The sequence below is a fragment of the Narcine bancroftii genome, chromosome 3 (genome assembly GCF_036971445.1).
Source record: "Narcine bancroftii isolate sNarBan1 chromosome 3, sNarBan1.hap1, whole genome shotgun sequence".
In the NCBI taxonomy this organism is placed as follows: domain Eukaryota; kingdom Metazoa; phylum Chordata; class Chondrichthyes; order Torpediniformes; family Narcinidae; genus Narcine; species Narcine bancroftii.
The window spans coordinates 302,187,633-302,204,979 of NC_091471.1; the positions used below are offsets into that span (position 1 = coordinate 302,187,633).

General features: G+C 37.2%; 1 protein-coding gene across 6 annotated transcripts in view; it reads right to left on the minus strand.

The window, feature by feature from the left end:
* scamp4 (secretory carrier membrane protein 4) overlaps positions 1 to 17,347 on the minus strand; it is a 40,780-nt gene that overhangs the window by 13,968 nt on the left and 9,465 nt on the right. For 3 of the 6 annotated variants that reach the window (XM_069928754.1, XM_069928756.1, XM_069928755.1), the window contains exons 2-3: positions 11,955 to 12,002; positions 8,265 to 8,393 (exon numbers count right to left, since the gene is read on the minus strand). In XM_069928754.1, coding sequence (XP_069784855.1) covers positions 8,265 to 8,393; positions 11,955 to 11,961 — 136 coding nt within the window. In that variant the 5' untranslated portion in view covers positions 11,962 to 12,002. Of the gene's footprint in view, positions 1 to 902; positions 1,000 to 8,264; positions 8,394 to 10,359; positions 10,457 to 11,954; positions 12,003 to 17,111; positions 17,209 to 17,347 lie in introns of those variants that run through there. The other 3 variants (XM_069928753.1, XM_069928757.1, XM_069928758.1) reach the window with 2 other exon arrangements.

The following is a 17,347-nucleotide window of genomic DNA, read 5'->3' on the forward strand; positions in this document are numbered from 1 at the left end:
AAGATTGATAATTAACATTCAAAATTATACCCAAATATTTAATTCGAACAGTCCATTTCAAATTAATAATATTCTTATAAACAGAATAATTTTCACTTTTTTCCCCAATTAACTTTATATCCAGAAAGACATCCATATTGTATTAAACACTCCTTCAAGTGCAAAAATGACTGAGCTGGGTTTATTAAATACACCAATACATCATCAGCAAATAAATTAATTTTATACTCCTCATCTAAAACTTTCATACCTTGTATCTGTGTATTTTGTCTTATCAGCTGTGCTAAAGGTTCAATAACTAACGCAAACAAAGCTGGTGATAAAGGACAACCTTGACGAGTTGATTGAGTTAACTTAAAGGGTTTCGAAATCAAACCATTCGTCGATACTCTAGCTACCGGTTTACTATATAGAGCCCTTATCCAACCAGTAAAAGAAGGACCAAACTTAAATTTCTCCAAAACTTTAAACAAAAAATTCCATTCAACTCTATCAAATGCTTTTTCTGCATCTAGAGATATCACCATCGGGTGATCTGAAGATTGTCGAAATCTATTAATCAAACTAATCACGCACATAATATTATCTGAAGCATATCTATTCTTTATAAAACCTGCTTGATCCATATGAATCAACTTAGGTAAAAATTTAGCCAATCTATTGGCTAATATTTTAGCTATTATTTTATAATCTACATATAACAACAAAATTGGTCCATATGAAGATACTTTCAAATGATCTCTATCTTTTTTTGGGATTATTGTAATTAAAGCATTAGAACAAGACCCAGGTAACTCATAATGTTCTCCAACTTGACATAATACATCCCCAAATACTAGAGAAATCATCATAAAGAATTTTATAAAATTCAACCGAAAATCCATCATCACCAGGTGATTTACCGTTCGGCATTTCCAGCATAGCCATTTTAATTTCCGAATCAGTAAATGGTTCTTCTAACTCCTGGATATCTGCATCCTCTAATATCGGGAAATTCAACTGTGATAAAAAAAATCAGTTTCTTGTTTTCCTTCAAATGTATATAACTTTTTATAAAATGAACAAAATTCATCATGAATCTCACGAGGTTTATAAGTAATAAGAGAATTCCGTCTAACAGCATTAATAGTCCTCAAAATCTGTTCTTTCTTTAATTGCCACGCCAATACCTTATGTGCTTTCTCTCCCCATTCACAATACCGTTGTCACACATTCAAACTGATAAGATTGCAAAGTATTATATTCCACTTTCAACCTAGATAACTCTATTTTCTGATCTTCTGTAGCATCTTTCTGGAATTCCTTTTCAAACTCATCAATCTGCTTCTCTAATTCAAGACTCTAATTTAATCAATTCTTTTTTTATTTTAGAAGTATAACTACTTATTTGTCCTCTCAAATAGGCTTTCATAGCATCCCATAGTACAAACTTGCTTTGAACAGAATTCGAATTTTCTTTCAAAAAAAATTAATTTGTTTTTTCAAAAAATCAATAAATTCCATATTTTTTTAACAACATTGTATTAAACCTCCAACGATAGGTCACTTGAATTTTCTCAGAAGTAGCATATGTAAAATATACAAAGAATGATCTGAAATCACCCTACTTTTATATTCCACTTGTTGTATTTTCCCTTGTAAGTGTGCCGATACTAAAAAGAAGTCAATCCTTGAAAAAGATTCATGTCTAGATGAATAAAAGGAGAAATCTTTCTCTGTCGGATTAAGATGTCTCCAAATATCTACTAAATTAAGATCTTTCATCAATGCTTGAACCTGAACTGCCATCTTGGATTTCTTAACTTTCTTAAAGGTTCCAAAACACAATTAAAATCACCACCAACTAAAATACTATCATTAGCCTGACCCAAATATAAAAATGCATCTGAAATAAATATTTCATCATCTACATTTGGGGTATAAATATTAAGTAATGTCCAAAATTCACTAAAAAGCTTACAATTCAATTTAAGAATACATCCTGCCTTTTCTTCCATTGATTGTAATACAAAAAATAAATTTTTATGTATCAAAATTGCTACACCTTTAGCCCTAGAATTAAATGAATATACATGCCCAACCCATTCCCTCTTTAATTTCATACTTTCCTTCACATTCAAATGTGTTTCTTGTAAAAAAGCAATATCAATTTTCATTTTCTTAATATACGCCAAGACTCACTTGCGCTTAATCGGACTGTTTAATCCTTGAACATTAAAAGTAGCAAACCTCAACTTTTTTTATTTAAACTTTATTTAAGATTTTATAACATGAATAACATATAGGATTACATTAAAAAAATTAAGAATAAAATAATAAAATTACAATACAGTATCAGTAATCTAAATAAACTATACCCTCCCCAATAATTATTACACATTAATAACCCAACTCAAATTAGTCCAACCCCCCCTTCCCCCCAAAATAAAGAGTGAAGAATTAATAAAGTTAATAATATATGTGAGAAAAAAAACCCACTTACAAAAAAAAACAAAAACATAACCGATTAAAATACTAACAAAAAGAAAGGTAATTAATACTAAAATATCAGACTTAAAAACATATTTAAATCAAACTTAAATGCATATATTTAACAAACGAAGTTAAGATGAAACATATATTTAACTCAAACAATATAAAAAATTAGTAAAGTTAGGAACATTATCTATCAAAAATTCTTAAACAATAATCAATTCTTAAAAAAAATTGTAGCATGAAAAAAATATGAAATAAAACTTTCTCTATAGAGATAAACCATCACCAAATATCAACTAACTTCACATCTATCATCATATTAGTCACATAAACCACCATCTTAAAACAAAATTCAAACCTCATTAAGCATTGTACAATTCAATTTTAGTAATCTTCCACCATTTTTTCCTTTTACTCTTGAATTGTTATCCAATAAAAGCTCCAATACCACATTTAAATATTCCCAATCATTACGTTAAAATTCAGATATCCAAATAATAAAAACACGTCTACAACAAAATCTATATCTTTAACAAAATTCAAGCCTCATTAAGAATTGTACAATTCAATTTATAACTTTCACCATTATTCCCTTCGTTCTATAACTAAAATAGCAAAATAATATACACCAGAATTACCATTCCTTTCACCTTAAAGTTAAAGAAAAAGATATAAAAAAAACTTATCCATCCCATTTACATTTAAATTTCAGATATTCCTTATCTACTGAATAAACTTTACAAAAAAAAACCACATCAATTTTTAGTTTTTTAAACAATCAAATACTTTGTTTTTTTAAAAATATTTAAACAAAAAAAAAACCCTTTCACTCTTTAATCTAATAATACAAAAAAAAGGAAAAAAAATGAGCAGGAGATTAAAAATACCCCCTCCCGTCTAAACCGCGCAATGCGGTAACTCCCCAAAAAAAATGGGTGTGAGATAACTCACACGTAGCAGAAAATAGGAAATAGTGCCTATCCAGTTCTCTCCCCCAACTCTCACTTCATCTTAAACTAATATCTTCATTATTTAATATCCCGTTTATTTAAAAAAAATTAGAAAATAAAGGACAACTCTAGTTTTAATCAGCTCCAACTGCCGAGTCACCATTACAACCATTCCTTCTTGGAGCACGGCTCTTTTCTTCCATCTCTTGTCTCCTTAGAGATCGCGGCGGACTACGTCTCTGTTGAAACTGAGTAATTGGCAGCTCTTGAGTAAATGCTATAGCTTCCTTTGGAGAATCAAAGAACTTTGGTAACCATCTTGAAAAACCTTCAAAACAGCTGGATATCTAAAGGTTGCCTTATAACCTTTCTTCCACAACAACTCTTTAGCAGGATTGAATTCCCGTCAGTTGGAACATAACTTCTTGACTCAAATCCGCATAGAAGAAAACTCGATTATTTTGAATCATCAAGGGTGATTTTCTCTGTTGTGCATTTCTAATAGCCACTCGTAAAATTATTTCTCTGTCGTAATAATTCAAGCAACGAACCAAAACAGGTCTTGGACTTTGACCTGAAATAGGTCTTCTACGCAAGGCTCTGTGAGCATGTTCCAGTATTGTACCTTCCGGCAAATGTTCTTGACCCAGCACCTGCGGAATCCATTCAGTAAGCAAACCTCAACTTTGATATACTTACTATTATTACTAAATACCAATAATATTTTTATATGAAAACTCAAATCAATGTATATAGGCCCTCCAAGAGGGGAAAAAAAAAACAAATTAAAAATTAACTAAAATGAAAATAAAAAAAATAAAAAAAGACAAACCTCCCACACCCCCCCGAAAAAAAAAACTACCAAAAGGTAGTAATCCCCTAAGCAAAAATTGGGTGTGGCTCACCCACCAGTGGCTGATGACTAGTAAAGAACTTAGAGCAAATCTCTCCCTCCCCAGCCAAACAATGAATAACATCAAAATATCATAACAAAAAAGAGTAAGAAAAAGAAAATTCTTCTTTTCATCCAAGAGATTCCAATCTCGAAGATCCCATTTCAGAAGAAATTGGACTCTTTCCATTCCTGTTTTTCCCATTTCTGCCATTTCTTCCATTTCCAGAACAACCAGATTTTTCTTTAGGAGATAATGGTGGACTACGTCTTTGTCCTCTTATATCTGGCAATGAATCAGCAAAAATCATTGTTTCACGATCATTCTCAAAAAACCAAAATTGATAGTCTCCATAAAACACCTTCAACAATGCAGGGTAGCGAAAAGTAGACTTATAACCTTTATGCCACAAAGCTTCTTTAACTGGATTAAATCAACGTTGATGTTGAATGACCTCTTGACTAAAATCAGGATAAAAAAACTCTGCTATTCTGAATCAATAACAGAATTTGTCGTTGTCTCGCATTTTTGCACTGCTAGTCGAAGTATTGCTTCTCTGTCCAGCTGAGGGTGTTCTTCTTAAAGCTCTATGGGCTCTTTCCAGTACCCATCCTCCAGAAAAAAATTCTTGCCCTAATACTTGCGGGATCCAGTCTTTATAGAAACGAAGAGGATCTTGTCCTTCTATACCTTCTGGCAAACCAACAATTTTCACATTATTCCTTCTGCTTTGATTCTCTAAGTAGTCTATTTTCTTCTCTAGTTCCTTCTCGTGTTCTCCCAATTCTATGACTGATTTTTCAACCGTCAACACTTTTTATGTGTTAGAAGCCACTTGTTTACAGTCCGAAAAAGCAGTCTGAAATTTTTTAAATTCTTCATAAGATGCACCCACACGTGCTTTAACTGTATTCAATTCTGAACTTATACTAGCATTCATTTGAACCATCTCATTCATTAGAGGCTGAATAACTGCATTTAGTTGCATACACTGTAGATCAGAAAAGCTCAGCCCTGTTCTCTCTGACGTAGTGGCAGAACAAAGTAACTGCAGCTCCTGCTGCAACTCAACAGAAGGCATTTTAAAAGTTTTACTGCGGGTCCGGACTCCCAGTGACGGCACCCCGACTTCCTCAGGGGGTCGCCGCTGGTTTCCCCCCGCATCTCATTGTTTTTTCATGAAATCACAAAGGTAAGCGATTTCTTCAGGTTGAAATGCTTCCTGATGCATTTCCAACAATGGAGTCATCTTCCTGTGTGCTCCCTCTGTTGAAATCGAAAAGCTTTCAAAATCGGGATCCACTTCTTGGGAACACGCACCTTCTTCCAGAGAACAGGTAATTCCAGTGCCATCCTTCACTTGGTGAGTAATAGACATTTTTTTTCCAGCTCCCACAGGGAGTCTTTGAGATTTAGACATTGAAGAGATTAAGTCTGGGGCTGTATCAGGTCGTCTAGGCCCCAAATCTTCAGCACTTCAAAAATGTAACTTCTTCTGCACTTGAGGTTTAACCTTTTTACCATTAGTGGCCATAATAGTTCCCTGATACTTTAAACTAAAATTTAAAAAATTTAAACTTGAAAACAAAGGGTTAAAAAACAGGTACTTAAAAAGTCTGGCCAGAGAGGTTGAGATTACACGTCTAGACTCTACGCCATCTTGCCACACCCCCCTGATATTGAACCTTATGAACTTCCTCCCAACTTTCCTATGCTGTCATCTTTTCATTCGACTCTTATGCATATTCTTATCTAACTACATCTTAAATTCACTTAACCTACCATATACAGTATACTCATGTAATAGTTGATATCATGTAATAGACAACATTCCCCTGCCTTTTTGGCCCAAAAATCAGGCATTTCAGTATGACCCGTGTAAAAAGTCAACCCCCACTCCACTATTTTCGCCCATCCAAACTCCTGATGCCTCGGCCGCCTGTCCAACTGAGCTCCCAACCGCGGATCCTTGGCCTTGCTACCAGCCCATCTGAATTCCAAACACCCCGCCCGCCTGCCCATCTGAGTTCCAGATGCCTTGACCACTGACTTACCACCTGGTCCCGGCCATCCAAGTTCCTGATGCCTTGAACGAAGCAGACACTTAAGAAGTCAAAAGTTTGATCCATATAAAAGTTGAGTCCCTTTTTTTGGCCCGAGAAAGTGGTAAAAAAAATTTGATGGTTACACCAGTATATACTTTATTTGCCTCAAACACTGCGACTATGAGTTTAACACTTTCAGCTCTCTTGCAAAGGTTTCTAATCAGCACCTTCTTCATTTTTTTTTGCTTCTTATTTCGATGGTCTTCCACATTGCTATTTCTTACAACTGAGTAAAGCTTTAAAATAAACCGATGAAAGTATTACTTTCATTCATCTGAATGGATGTGATTTATAAACAGAAACAAATAATGGAAAGAAAAAGGATTTGCCAAAATGGTTGACAACTAAAATTACCATTTACATTGGTGTACAAGTCGAGTCATGAAACCCTAAAAAATTTCTCGGGGTGGGGTTTGACCTATATGCTGGATATACTTTTGAGACCTTAACTTCACTGAGAAAATCAGATTGACGTCAATTTGGTGTTTAAGTCGATGCTGGAAGCACCTCCCCACCACAGGTCACGACCATAACCACTCCTACCTGGGACCCTGACATTGCCATCGCCACTGCAGCCTGGTAGGTCAAGGTTTCTGCTCTCACCTGGAGCACAATGTTGCCGCTCCAGCTCCATGGGCTGCTGCCGTTGCTGTCTGGGAGGCCCAGGTAACCCAAAAAAAGGGTGGTCGACTTACCCACTGATCGACTTATACACTGAAATATTCGGTAATGAATGATCAAGGGAAAAACCTTTAAACTTTATCCAGATATTTATTCAATATCGCAGGTAACAACTGAGACATCAAAAAAGTGCAAGTTGCCAAAATGTTTACAGTACAGTTTCACTGACTTGTACAGTGAGATCTTCATCAGTATTGCAATGGGAATTCCCAAGCACTCCCAAAATGACATTGAAGGTTGTTTCCTGATTAATGACGAATCTGAAATTTCGAAAGGCTCAAAATTGACAATTCTAGTTCATTATTAAAAATTCTTATCCTTCTTTATCAAACCCTTCTGTGGCCCTAACATCTGTCCTCTATTCAAGCATTATTCTGAACATTCACTTTACCTGCCATACTGATCTATTAAACAGTTTCTCTTTTAACAGCTCTACAAACAGCATGTTCCCCCTCCACCCCGCACCCCCCCCCCCGCCATTACAAAGTTCCTAAACCTTGATGATCACTCTCCAAACTTCTCCATCCCTTTCTCCTCCTAAAATATATTTCTTAAAACCCAAAAAATAGTTGGTTCATATTTTTGGCCATCTCACATTGTGTTCAATTTTGTTTCATTTCACTTCTGTCAAGCAATTTGGCAATCTTGAAGTTTGTTTCTTCAGTGATATGAATTAATCTTCAACTTCAACTCCTCTGCTGGGAATTTTTCTCCAATATTAGACAACAGTAACCCCCAGGTGATTAAAGTATCCCCTTCACTGTCATATACAACAGGCACATCCATCAGTCACGAAATACATGAACAGATGTACAGTTATTCTAGTTCATTGATTCACAACCTTTTTCTTTCTACTCACATACCACTTTAAGTAATCCTTGACTAAGGGATTACTTAAGGAGGTATGTGAGTGGAAAGAAAAAGGTTGAAAACCACTGTTCTAGTTAAAGCCATAAATGGGTTTATTCACATACACGAGTCCCTAAAAGTTGATTTCTGCATCTGTCCACTCTTTTTTCACTGGCAAACATTTACTTATCAAGTGCAATCCAGATCTGAAGAATGTATGGAAAAGAACCCTCCTAATGAAATCTTGCATTCATTACAGTGGTGACACAGATTACCACAGAAACATGGACATACAAAATGGCTCAACTCACAGATCCATAAATGGTAGATTCTCTTGACAAGATGGCAGTGCTCTGGTGGGATTTCCTCTTCGAAGTTTTGATAGAAGCAAGGCTTCAAACGAATGAACTTTGGTAGTGGAGGGAAATTGTTTGCTTTTTCTAAACACAAAAAAAATTGATAATTTGATAGTACTGTACCTACCATTCTTCATTTTTAGTTTTCCTCTAGCTTTGGATCTTGTGATGTTATGGAAAACAGTGAAATAGGAGCAATGGATTATGCATAGTGGAAATTTGAAAAAGAATAAAAAATGATGCATATAGCATAATGCGGAGAAACATAGCCAACAAAAGTCTATTTCTGTTCATTAGATTACCTATGATTGGAAGACGGGAATACATTACCCTCCTAGATTACAGTGGTGCAGCTCCATTATCCTGAAGTTCCATGCTGACTACATGGAGCTTGTTTCTATTCCCTGTGACAACATGGGTTTTCTCAGGGTACCCCCATTCTCTCCCATATTCAAAAGATGTGCAAGTTAAATTGGTCGAGCATAGGTGACAGGTAGAATCTAGTGAAGTTGATGTGAATGGGGATGAGTTTACAGGGAACATTAATGTGGGAATATGATTGCTCTGTGAACAAGCATCGGCTTGTGCCAAAATGGCATTCTTCTATGTGATTCAAGTCAACATTCATGCCTTTACACCATTTTTTAATAATTTTCAATGAACAAAAATCTATCAAATCTAGTCTAGTAAAGACACTCTTTTCACTGATGAAATAAACCTATTTCAGTATAAAACTTGCATCAAAACAGAAGAAATAGTTTCTATCTATTCTGAAAATTTCACACAGTCTCATTAAATTAACCCTCCATTTCTAAATTCCAGAGAATGAGAGAATGAATTCCACATACAGTACATGTAATTTCTCCTCGGAATTTACCCTGTTGTCCAAATATCATTTCAGTATGGAATGTAATTAAGTACTCCTTGCAAGGCCAAGATAACCTTGCATATACATGTTTTCTACAAAAGTGCACAGTGCTCCCAATGTTGTCTTAACACAGCCCTAATACAGCTGAAAATAACTTCTATCTTCTTGTATCATGCTTGTACCTCTTTGGATCTCCAGTGTTATTAGCTTTCCAACCTAAGAAAGCACTGTAAACTATTGTATCCAAAGTGGATGATTTCACATTTGACTCCAATTAAATCCATTTGCTCTAGTTTTGCCCGTTAAATTAATCTACAAGGAGCATTTTAAAATGTAATGATTCCACTTGTAAATGGCATCTCTTTTTTGCAAACATGGATATACTGCACACTCCCAATAATCCATGATGCCATGATTTGCAAATAGTGGTGGATTGGCATCCATCTCACCAGGGCTGTTTCCCACGCTCCCTTTAACACACCAATGTCCTGTATGAACTAAAACTAACTGTGGCCTGTTTCCCACATTCCATTTAAACTCCCCCAAGTTCACAGGAAAACTTATTTCACCAGAATGCAACAACTTAAAAAAGCAATTAGCTGTGTGGCAGCAATGAGATGAATCATTCCCAATGGTCCAGAATATTTGGCAGTTTGCCACCATCATATTCCCAAGAGCACAGGATTATGAAAGTTTAGCTGCATGGCTTTCTGTGCAATCATATAAATCATTTATAGTTAATGAGTCATTGCAATCACGCTACCTATTTCAATTGGGACATAGTGGAATGGCTCAAGCAAACAATAAGCTTATATTCCCATCATCACCTAAGGTTTATGGTTTACTTAATTATAAATTACTTATAATTTTAAACTTTTATTTAAGCTTTCATTTTCCTTTTTTTTTTGCCAGTTGCTTGAATTCCAGATAACTGGGGTTTTACAGTAGTTTGGAAAGTAAATATGTTATAAGGAATAAAAGAATAAATTGGAAATAAATTTTGTTAATAGGGCCTTGTTCAAACAACAATCGATCTTTAACACACCTTTTGTTCTCTCAATTGGTTTGTAGCTTTTTCTTTTGTTTTCCTTTTTCTTCTCTGCATTTATACTGTGCTTCACTAGATCTGGGATACAGGGTCTCCCCAGGGATACGGAACACCCGATTTATGGACATCTGTACCTGTGAATGAGCCTCATCATCAGGAGCTGGGAGCACTGGGGACACTCTTGCACATGGATCAGTGCTGCAGGTTGATAGCAGCTCTTCCCGCACTTGCTCACTCTCCCATCACAGAGGTTTCTACTAACGTCTTCCACACACTATTTCTGTTCGTTTCTGACTTATGAAAAATTTGGGTTAGTGTCAAGAATGTAAACTTCTCATAATCTGGGGACAGCCTGAATAACTATTTTGGTAAAGCACATCAGAGTGCAGTTCAGAGAGAACTCTGTTGGTGTGGAAATGGAACTGCCTTGTGCATCAAATTAGGTAGCAAATTAGAGTTTTTATGTTGCATTATGTTTCATGTAATACTACATTTAGAAAGTAAGATACATGAAATTCTTGAACTTTGTCTACGTAGACCAGTCCTGAGCCTGCTTTGCTTCCGAGGTCAGACAATCCCAGGCATATTGGGCGCTGTTTGAGCATTACTGATTAAATTATTTTCTTTAGAACAGCGAGGCAAGAAAGGGGAGAAAAAAATGTGCTAAATCCGTAACTACTGTAGAGTGAGCGCTTGGGAATGCATGCTGGACCCTGCTTTATGAACCGTCATGTGCCCCCCTCCCCTGTAATACTTTCAAGTTTACTGCCCCACCTCCAATATTTTCCACATCTTAAAATGGATTTTTTTTCTCCAACATTTCTTTAGATCATAGAAATCCCCAAACTACCAAACTTTGGTTTACAGCATAAAGCAGTCAGGTAGGGTAAATGACATTGGACCACCATGATTTAACTGACCCTCGGATGGTACTACAGAAGCTGAAATTGCAAAATAGAAAAAATTGTTAGAAATATTCAACAGGCTACGCAGAACTTGTGGAGAGGACAATAAAGTTAACATTCTAGATTGCTGAATTTTTCATCAGAATATTCAGCCAGCGGTGCCTTGCACATGCTGTTTAAAAAAGTATTTCAGCTGTTTGAAAATAGTTGTGTGCAATGACGTCACCCAGGACAAAGAGCTACTTGCCGTTGGATGACTCTCAAAGTGTCTCCTTATCCCTGCTTAATAAGAGTAGCCCTGGTCAGAGGCTTTATCTGTAAACTTTGGAAGGGGGAGGGGGGCTGGTTAATTATCTAGAATGTTATCGTTGATTAATCGGGCAAGGGGGAGCGGGAGGGAGGAACCTGCAGATGGAGAGACAGTTAAATGATTTCAAAGAATGCGACTGAAAATAAAGTAAAATGCCTTAAGGTTTATATATTAATGCAAGTGAAGCTTGTTCAGTGTAAGTACAGTGTAGTATCTTTTGTCTTTTAAACTGTTTATTTTTAATTCAGGTCTATTAGTTAGGCATTGAAAGAGTGAGATCTCCGTAGATGCCGGGTATCATGGGTTTTACTGCATTCAGTTAAAGGATAGGTAAATCTGTTCTCAGCAAAAACTTCGGTAACCTCCATCTAACGGAGACAAAGTAAGACTCTCTAACTGAAAACATAAATGCGGTTTCTTTTTAGCCCAGGCTCTATAAATTACTAGATGCTAATACAATAAACCAATTTACATAATCAGAGGGAGATCAATGTGGAAAGACTAAACAACCTACCAGTCATCTCTTCAAACGTATGAACGTAGTCTTGATTATTTTCTGAATCTGGAAACAACATTTATAGTAAAAACTAAAAACAGTAATTGGAAAGCAAAGGTAAATCAAAGTCACAGTGTTTTTTACCAATAAATTGTGAATTATATCAATATACATTTACAAAGGCGTTTGTGTTTTAATTTTTTTTTTAAAGCTTAGCCATACAGTATTGGCCCTTTCAGCCTATGAGCCTGTACCTACAACCCTCGGTATGTTTTTTGGACAGTGGGAGGAAACTGGAGTCCACGGGGAAAATCCCACACAGACACAAGGAGAATGTATAAACTCCTTACAGACAGCGTGTGATTCGAACCCGGTCCCAATCTGTACCAACATTGCGCTAACCATGCAGACCAATGGGATAAAATGAAATAATGCAATTTCCTCAAGTGCTAGCATATGGAAGAATTCCTGATCTTGGATCAAAGAAAGAAATTCAGTGAACCTTCATCCCATCTCCTGCTACTTTCAATAGCTGGTAAAAAGCAAAGCATTTTGCAGTACACTGTAATCCCACTTGAATTATCACACAAAGAGTAAACTTGGCCAAATGATTCACTAACAACAACCTCACACTCAATGTCACCAAAACCAAAGAGCTGATTGTTAACTTCAGGAAGAAAAAACCAGAGATGTATGATCCAGATTAGGAGTGGGGGGAATCACAGGTGGAGAGGGTAAGCAAATATAAACTCTTGGGAATTGCTACTATCTCAGATGATCTCTCCTGGTACCAACACACAATGGTAACATGAAGAAAGCATGACAGCTCCTCTACTTCTTCAAGAGTTTGCAGAGGTTTGGTACATCATTGAAAACCCTGGCAAATTTCTACAGATGTGTGGTGGAAAGTGTGCCGATCAGCTGCATCACTCTGAGCATAAAGCCCTGAAAAAGTGATAGGACATAGTCCAGGACCTCACAGGCAAAACCCTCCCATGTGAATGTTGAGTCAGTTTTTTTGCACTGCTAATAAGTGGTAATTCTGCCTTGCCTGCAGGAATGTTGGAAAAACAGTAGAATTTTGAGTTTTTAGTGTTGGATTTATCTTATTTTGTTCAGGTTGTTTTTTTTTTGGTGAGAATTAAACATTATTTCATGCTTTAAAAGCCTTCTCTTGTTGTTTAAACAGTTACATGTTACAAGTGATTTCCTGTTGCTACTGGGCTACTTTAAAATAATGACCAGTTATCCGAAAATATCGTTTATCTGAAATAGGCTCAGTCCCGACTATTTTGGATAATCGGAGTTGTACTGTAGTTTAATAACAGTAGCAATTTTTTTTCTAACAGATTACAAATAGTCCTATCTACATTCAACACATTTCTATACTATATACAGGTAGTCCTCAACTTACAACTGTAATTGGGACCGAAGGATTGGTCATAACTTGGATTCGCATGTCTTAACAAGGTGTTAAAAGCATTTTTCAAAAAGAAAATACAACAAATGAACCTTTAATGAAGAATCTCAGCAAATGTACACTATTTAAAAAAAAAAATTCAGACGTATGTGGAGGTGGACATAACTTATGTAGGTCGTAAATTGAGGATAACCTGTATGCAGAATTGAAATCATTCCAAACCTTAAGAAAGGCATTTCAGTTTCAAATTTTGACTTAAGATTCTTGTTTTCATAACTAAAATTCTCTACAGTTCCAAAAACACTGAAGGCAAAATGCTAAAGATAAATGAACTAACTATGAACAAAAAAACCCTGTCTTCTTAATGATTTCCAATATCCAGATTAATGATTAAAAGGTATAGTCAGTTCTCATGCAAACTAACCCAGAGGATGAAGAATTCAAATAATGCATTTATCTTAAACAACTATTTTTCACAGAAATCACAAAATTAATCTAATTTTAAGAGACGTGCCTCTTGCAATCTGTTATGATCGAAGTGGTGCCTGCAAAATGTGGCTCATCAGTCAGATTAACCATCTGTTCAGGTTTCATGCTACATTTCAGTGAATAAGCAAAAGTGTGCATGCTACATATATCCTTCAAAAATTATCACAATCCACAGAACCTTTTAATCCACTCCATTTAAAATCACTTTAAACAACAAGCTCCCAGACTCATTACATTTTACAAGCTTACACTGAATAAATTTATCCATTGCAATATTCAGATAGTGAGGTAAAACTTGAAGACATAATCAGTAATTTTACAAATAACAAGATTTAAAAAGAGATTTTCTTAGTACTTTAAAACTGATTTTTACCTTCAATTCTACCCCTAAATTAAGCTGCAGTTGAGAGAACATCCATGACAACCAAAAAAGCAGTAAGCAAAGAATATTAAATTCAAATTTTAAAAAATCAACTTTAATATAAAGCAACTATCAATATGGTCTGGACAACGAACTGCAGTTTTCATTTCCATAGTAAAATCGTTGGAATCAAATTTTTCTATTCAAGTAATAGCTGAAACCACAGGAATTCATACAACTACTGTGCTATCCTACTTGTTCCCTGAATATATGTTGCACACTGCCTGGTCCATCAATTTCTATTTGCATCCATTGTGCTTATTTATAATAATTAGGACAGGAGTAGCTCTTCTTATTCATAGTAACTGATGTACATAATGTCACATTTGTGGCCCGAAATGTGAAGTTAATAAAACATTAAACACAAGTTTTATCAGGTAAACTTATCAGGGTCTTTATTTTCCAGTTTCCTTTGTTCTCCTGCTTGTGCTCTTATCTCTCTCTCATACCACGTGACTTCCGGTACATCTCATACATATTCATTATCATGACATCCCTCCTTTAATCAGAAATAAACTTTACCTTCACTTATCAATATCCCTCGGAAACATACAAACATCGTAACTAATGGTAATACTATAACTCAACTACATAAAATTTACTTCCTACAGCACTCATACGTGCACTTTATGATACAAGATTAAATACTGTCCCAAAGTTCTTATTAAAACTATGGCACAAAGTCTTCTCATCGTTTGGGCACTTTCCGGTTTCGTTTCGGCCTGCCTGCGATATTGTCGTCGCTTCTCGGTTGTTCACTCTCAGCGTCGGAAATACTGCTCGCCATGGCTTCGGGTGTTTCTGGCGCTCTAGTCATTTCATCAGGAGTGCTGGTAACTGCCTCTGGAACATCATCAGGTCTCTCAGTTTCAGCATCTCGTATTGGCCTTTCAACCTCTTCGCTCGATGTATCTCTGGTACATTTTTACACCTGAGACATTTCTCTTATACAAGACTCCAGTCGGAGACTTGACTGTCACCATACTGCCACTTCTGGATTCGACAGTATAGGGTTGATGGTAATAAGGTGTGTCTAGCTTACCACCAGTTTCATGCCTCACTAGAACATTATCTCCTGGCATGATGTCTGAGTACTTGGCTCCACGTTTCGAATCTGTGTACAGCTTTGCTGCACCTTTCTTTTCAGCATCGTGGTTCCTCATCTCCTGGTCGTCTCGGATTTCCTTTATTTCTGGCATTTTTGTGCGGATTTTTCTCCCAAAAAATGCTTCTGCAGGACTTTTTCCAGTGGTTGCATGAGGCGTTGCTCGATAGACAGCCACATAAGATAGCAATGCTTCTCGCCAATTTTGTCCTTCAGCATGTGCAATCCTCAATCGTTTTTCAATGGACTGATTTTGTCTCTCTACTTCTCCGTTGGCTTGCGGCCATTTCAGAGTTACTTTATGATGGTGGATACCTGTGGTCCTCATGTAATCCATTGTGCTTTGCACGCGTGGGTTCAAGTCCCATCCTCGTCGCCAATGTCACATTTGTGGCCCGAAATGTGAAGTTAATAAAACATTAAACACAAGTTTTATCAGGTAAACTTCTCAGGGTCTTTATTTTCCAGTTTCCTTTGTTCTCCTGCTTGTGCTCTTATCTCTCTCTCATACCACGTGACTTCCGGTACATCTCATACATATTCATTATCATGACACATAATACCGTGTATTAATATAGATTATAATCAAGGAATCTTGTGTCTTGGTGTGAGCTTGCAGGCGCCTCAGATTGAAGAGACTGCCATCCGTGCGGTACCGGATGTAAACAGCGTCTTCATTGTTGGGGTCTTTCATGTCCGTGAACTACTCTTTGCAGATGATGCCGCTTTAGTTGCCCATTCAGAGCCAGCTCTTCAGCGCTTGACGTCCTGCTTTGCGGAAACTGCCAAAATGTTTGGCCTGGAAGTCAGCCTGAAGAAAACTGAGGTCCTCCATCAGCCAGCTCCCCACCATGACTACCAGCCCCCCCACATCTCCATCGGGCACACAAAACTCAAAACGGTCAACCAGTTTACCTATCTCGGCTGCACCATTTCATCAGATGCAAGGATCGACAATGAGATAGACAACAGACTCGCCAAGGCAAATAGCGCCTTTGGAAGACTACACAAAAGAGTCTGGAAAAACAACCAACTGAAAAACCTCACAAAGATAAGCGTATACAGAGCTGTTGTCATACCCACACTCCTGTTCGGCTCCGAATCATGGGTCATCTACCGGCACCACCTACGGCTCCTAGAACGCTTCCACCAGCGTTGTCTCCGCTCCATCCTCAACATCCATTGGAGCGCTCACACCCCTAACGTCGAGGTACTCGAGATGGCAGAGGTCGACAGCATCGAGTCCACGCTGCTGAAGATCCAGCTGCGCTGGATGGGTCACGTCTCCAGAATGGAGGACCATCGCCTTCCCAAGATCGTATTATATGGCGAGCTCTCCACTGGCCACCGTGACAGAGGTGCACCAAAGAAAAGGTACAAGGACTGCCTAAAGAAATCTCTTGGTGCCTGCCACATTGACCACCGCCAGTGGGCTGATAACGCCTCAAACCGTGCATCTTGGCGCCTCACAGTTTGGCGGGCAGCAGCCTCCTTTGAAGAAGACCGCAGAGCCCACCTCACTGACAAAAGGCAAAGGAGGAAAAACCCAACACCCAACCCCAACCAACCAATTTTCCCTTGCAACCGCTGCAATCGTGTCTGCCTGTCCCGCATCGGACTGGTCAGCCACAAACGAGCCTGCAGCTGACGTGGACTTTTTACCCCCTCCATAAATCTTCGTCCGCGAAGCCAAGCCAAAGAAGAATCAAGGAATAAAATTAAAGGGGTTCACTTCAGTACCTGTGCCACCAGCACACCACAGTCCACATCAATGATGCTGAAGTGGAAAGAGTAGATACCCTCAGTTCTTAGGAACAAATGTCTCCAATCATCTCACCTGTGACAAACACATTGACATAGTCATTAAATAAACTAACACCTCTAATTTTAAAGATTAAGAAAGTCTGGCATGCTCCCCTAGTCCTTCAACAACTTCTGCAAGTCCATCATCGAAAGCATACTTGCTGGATGCATCA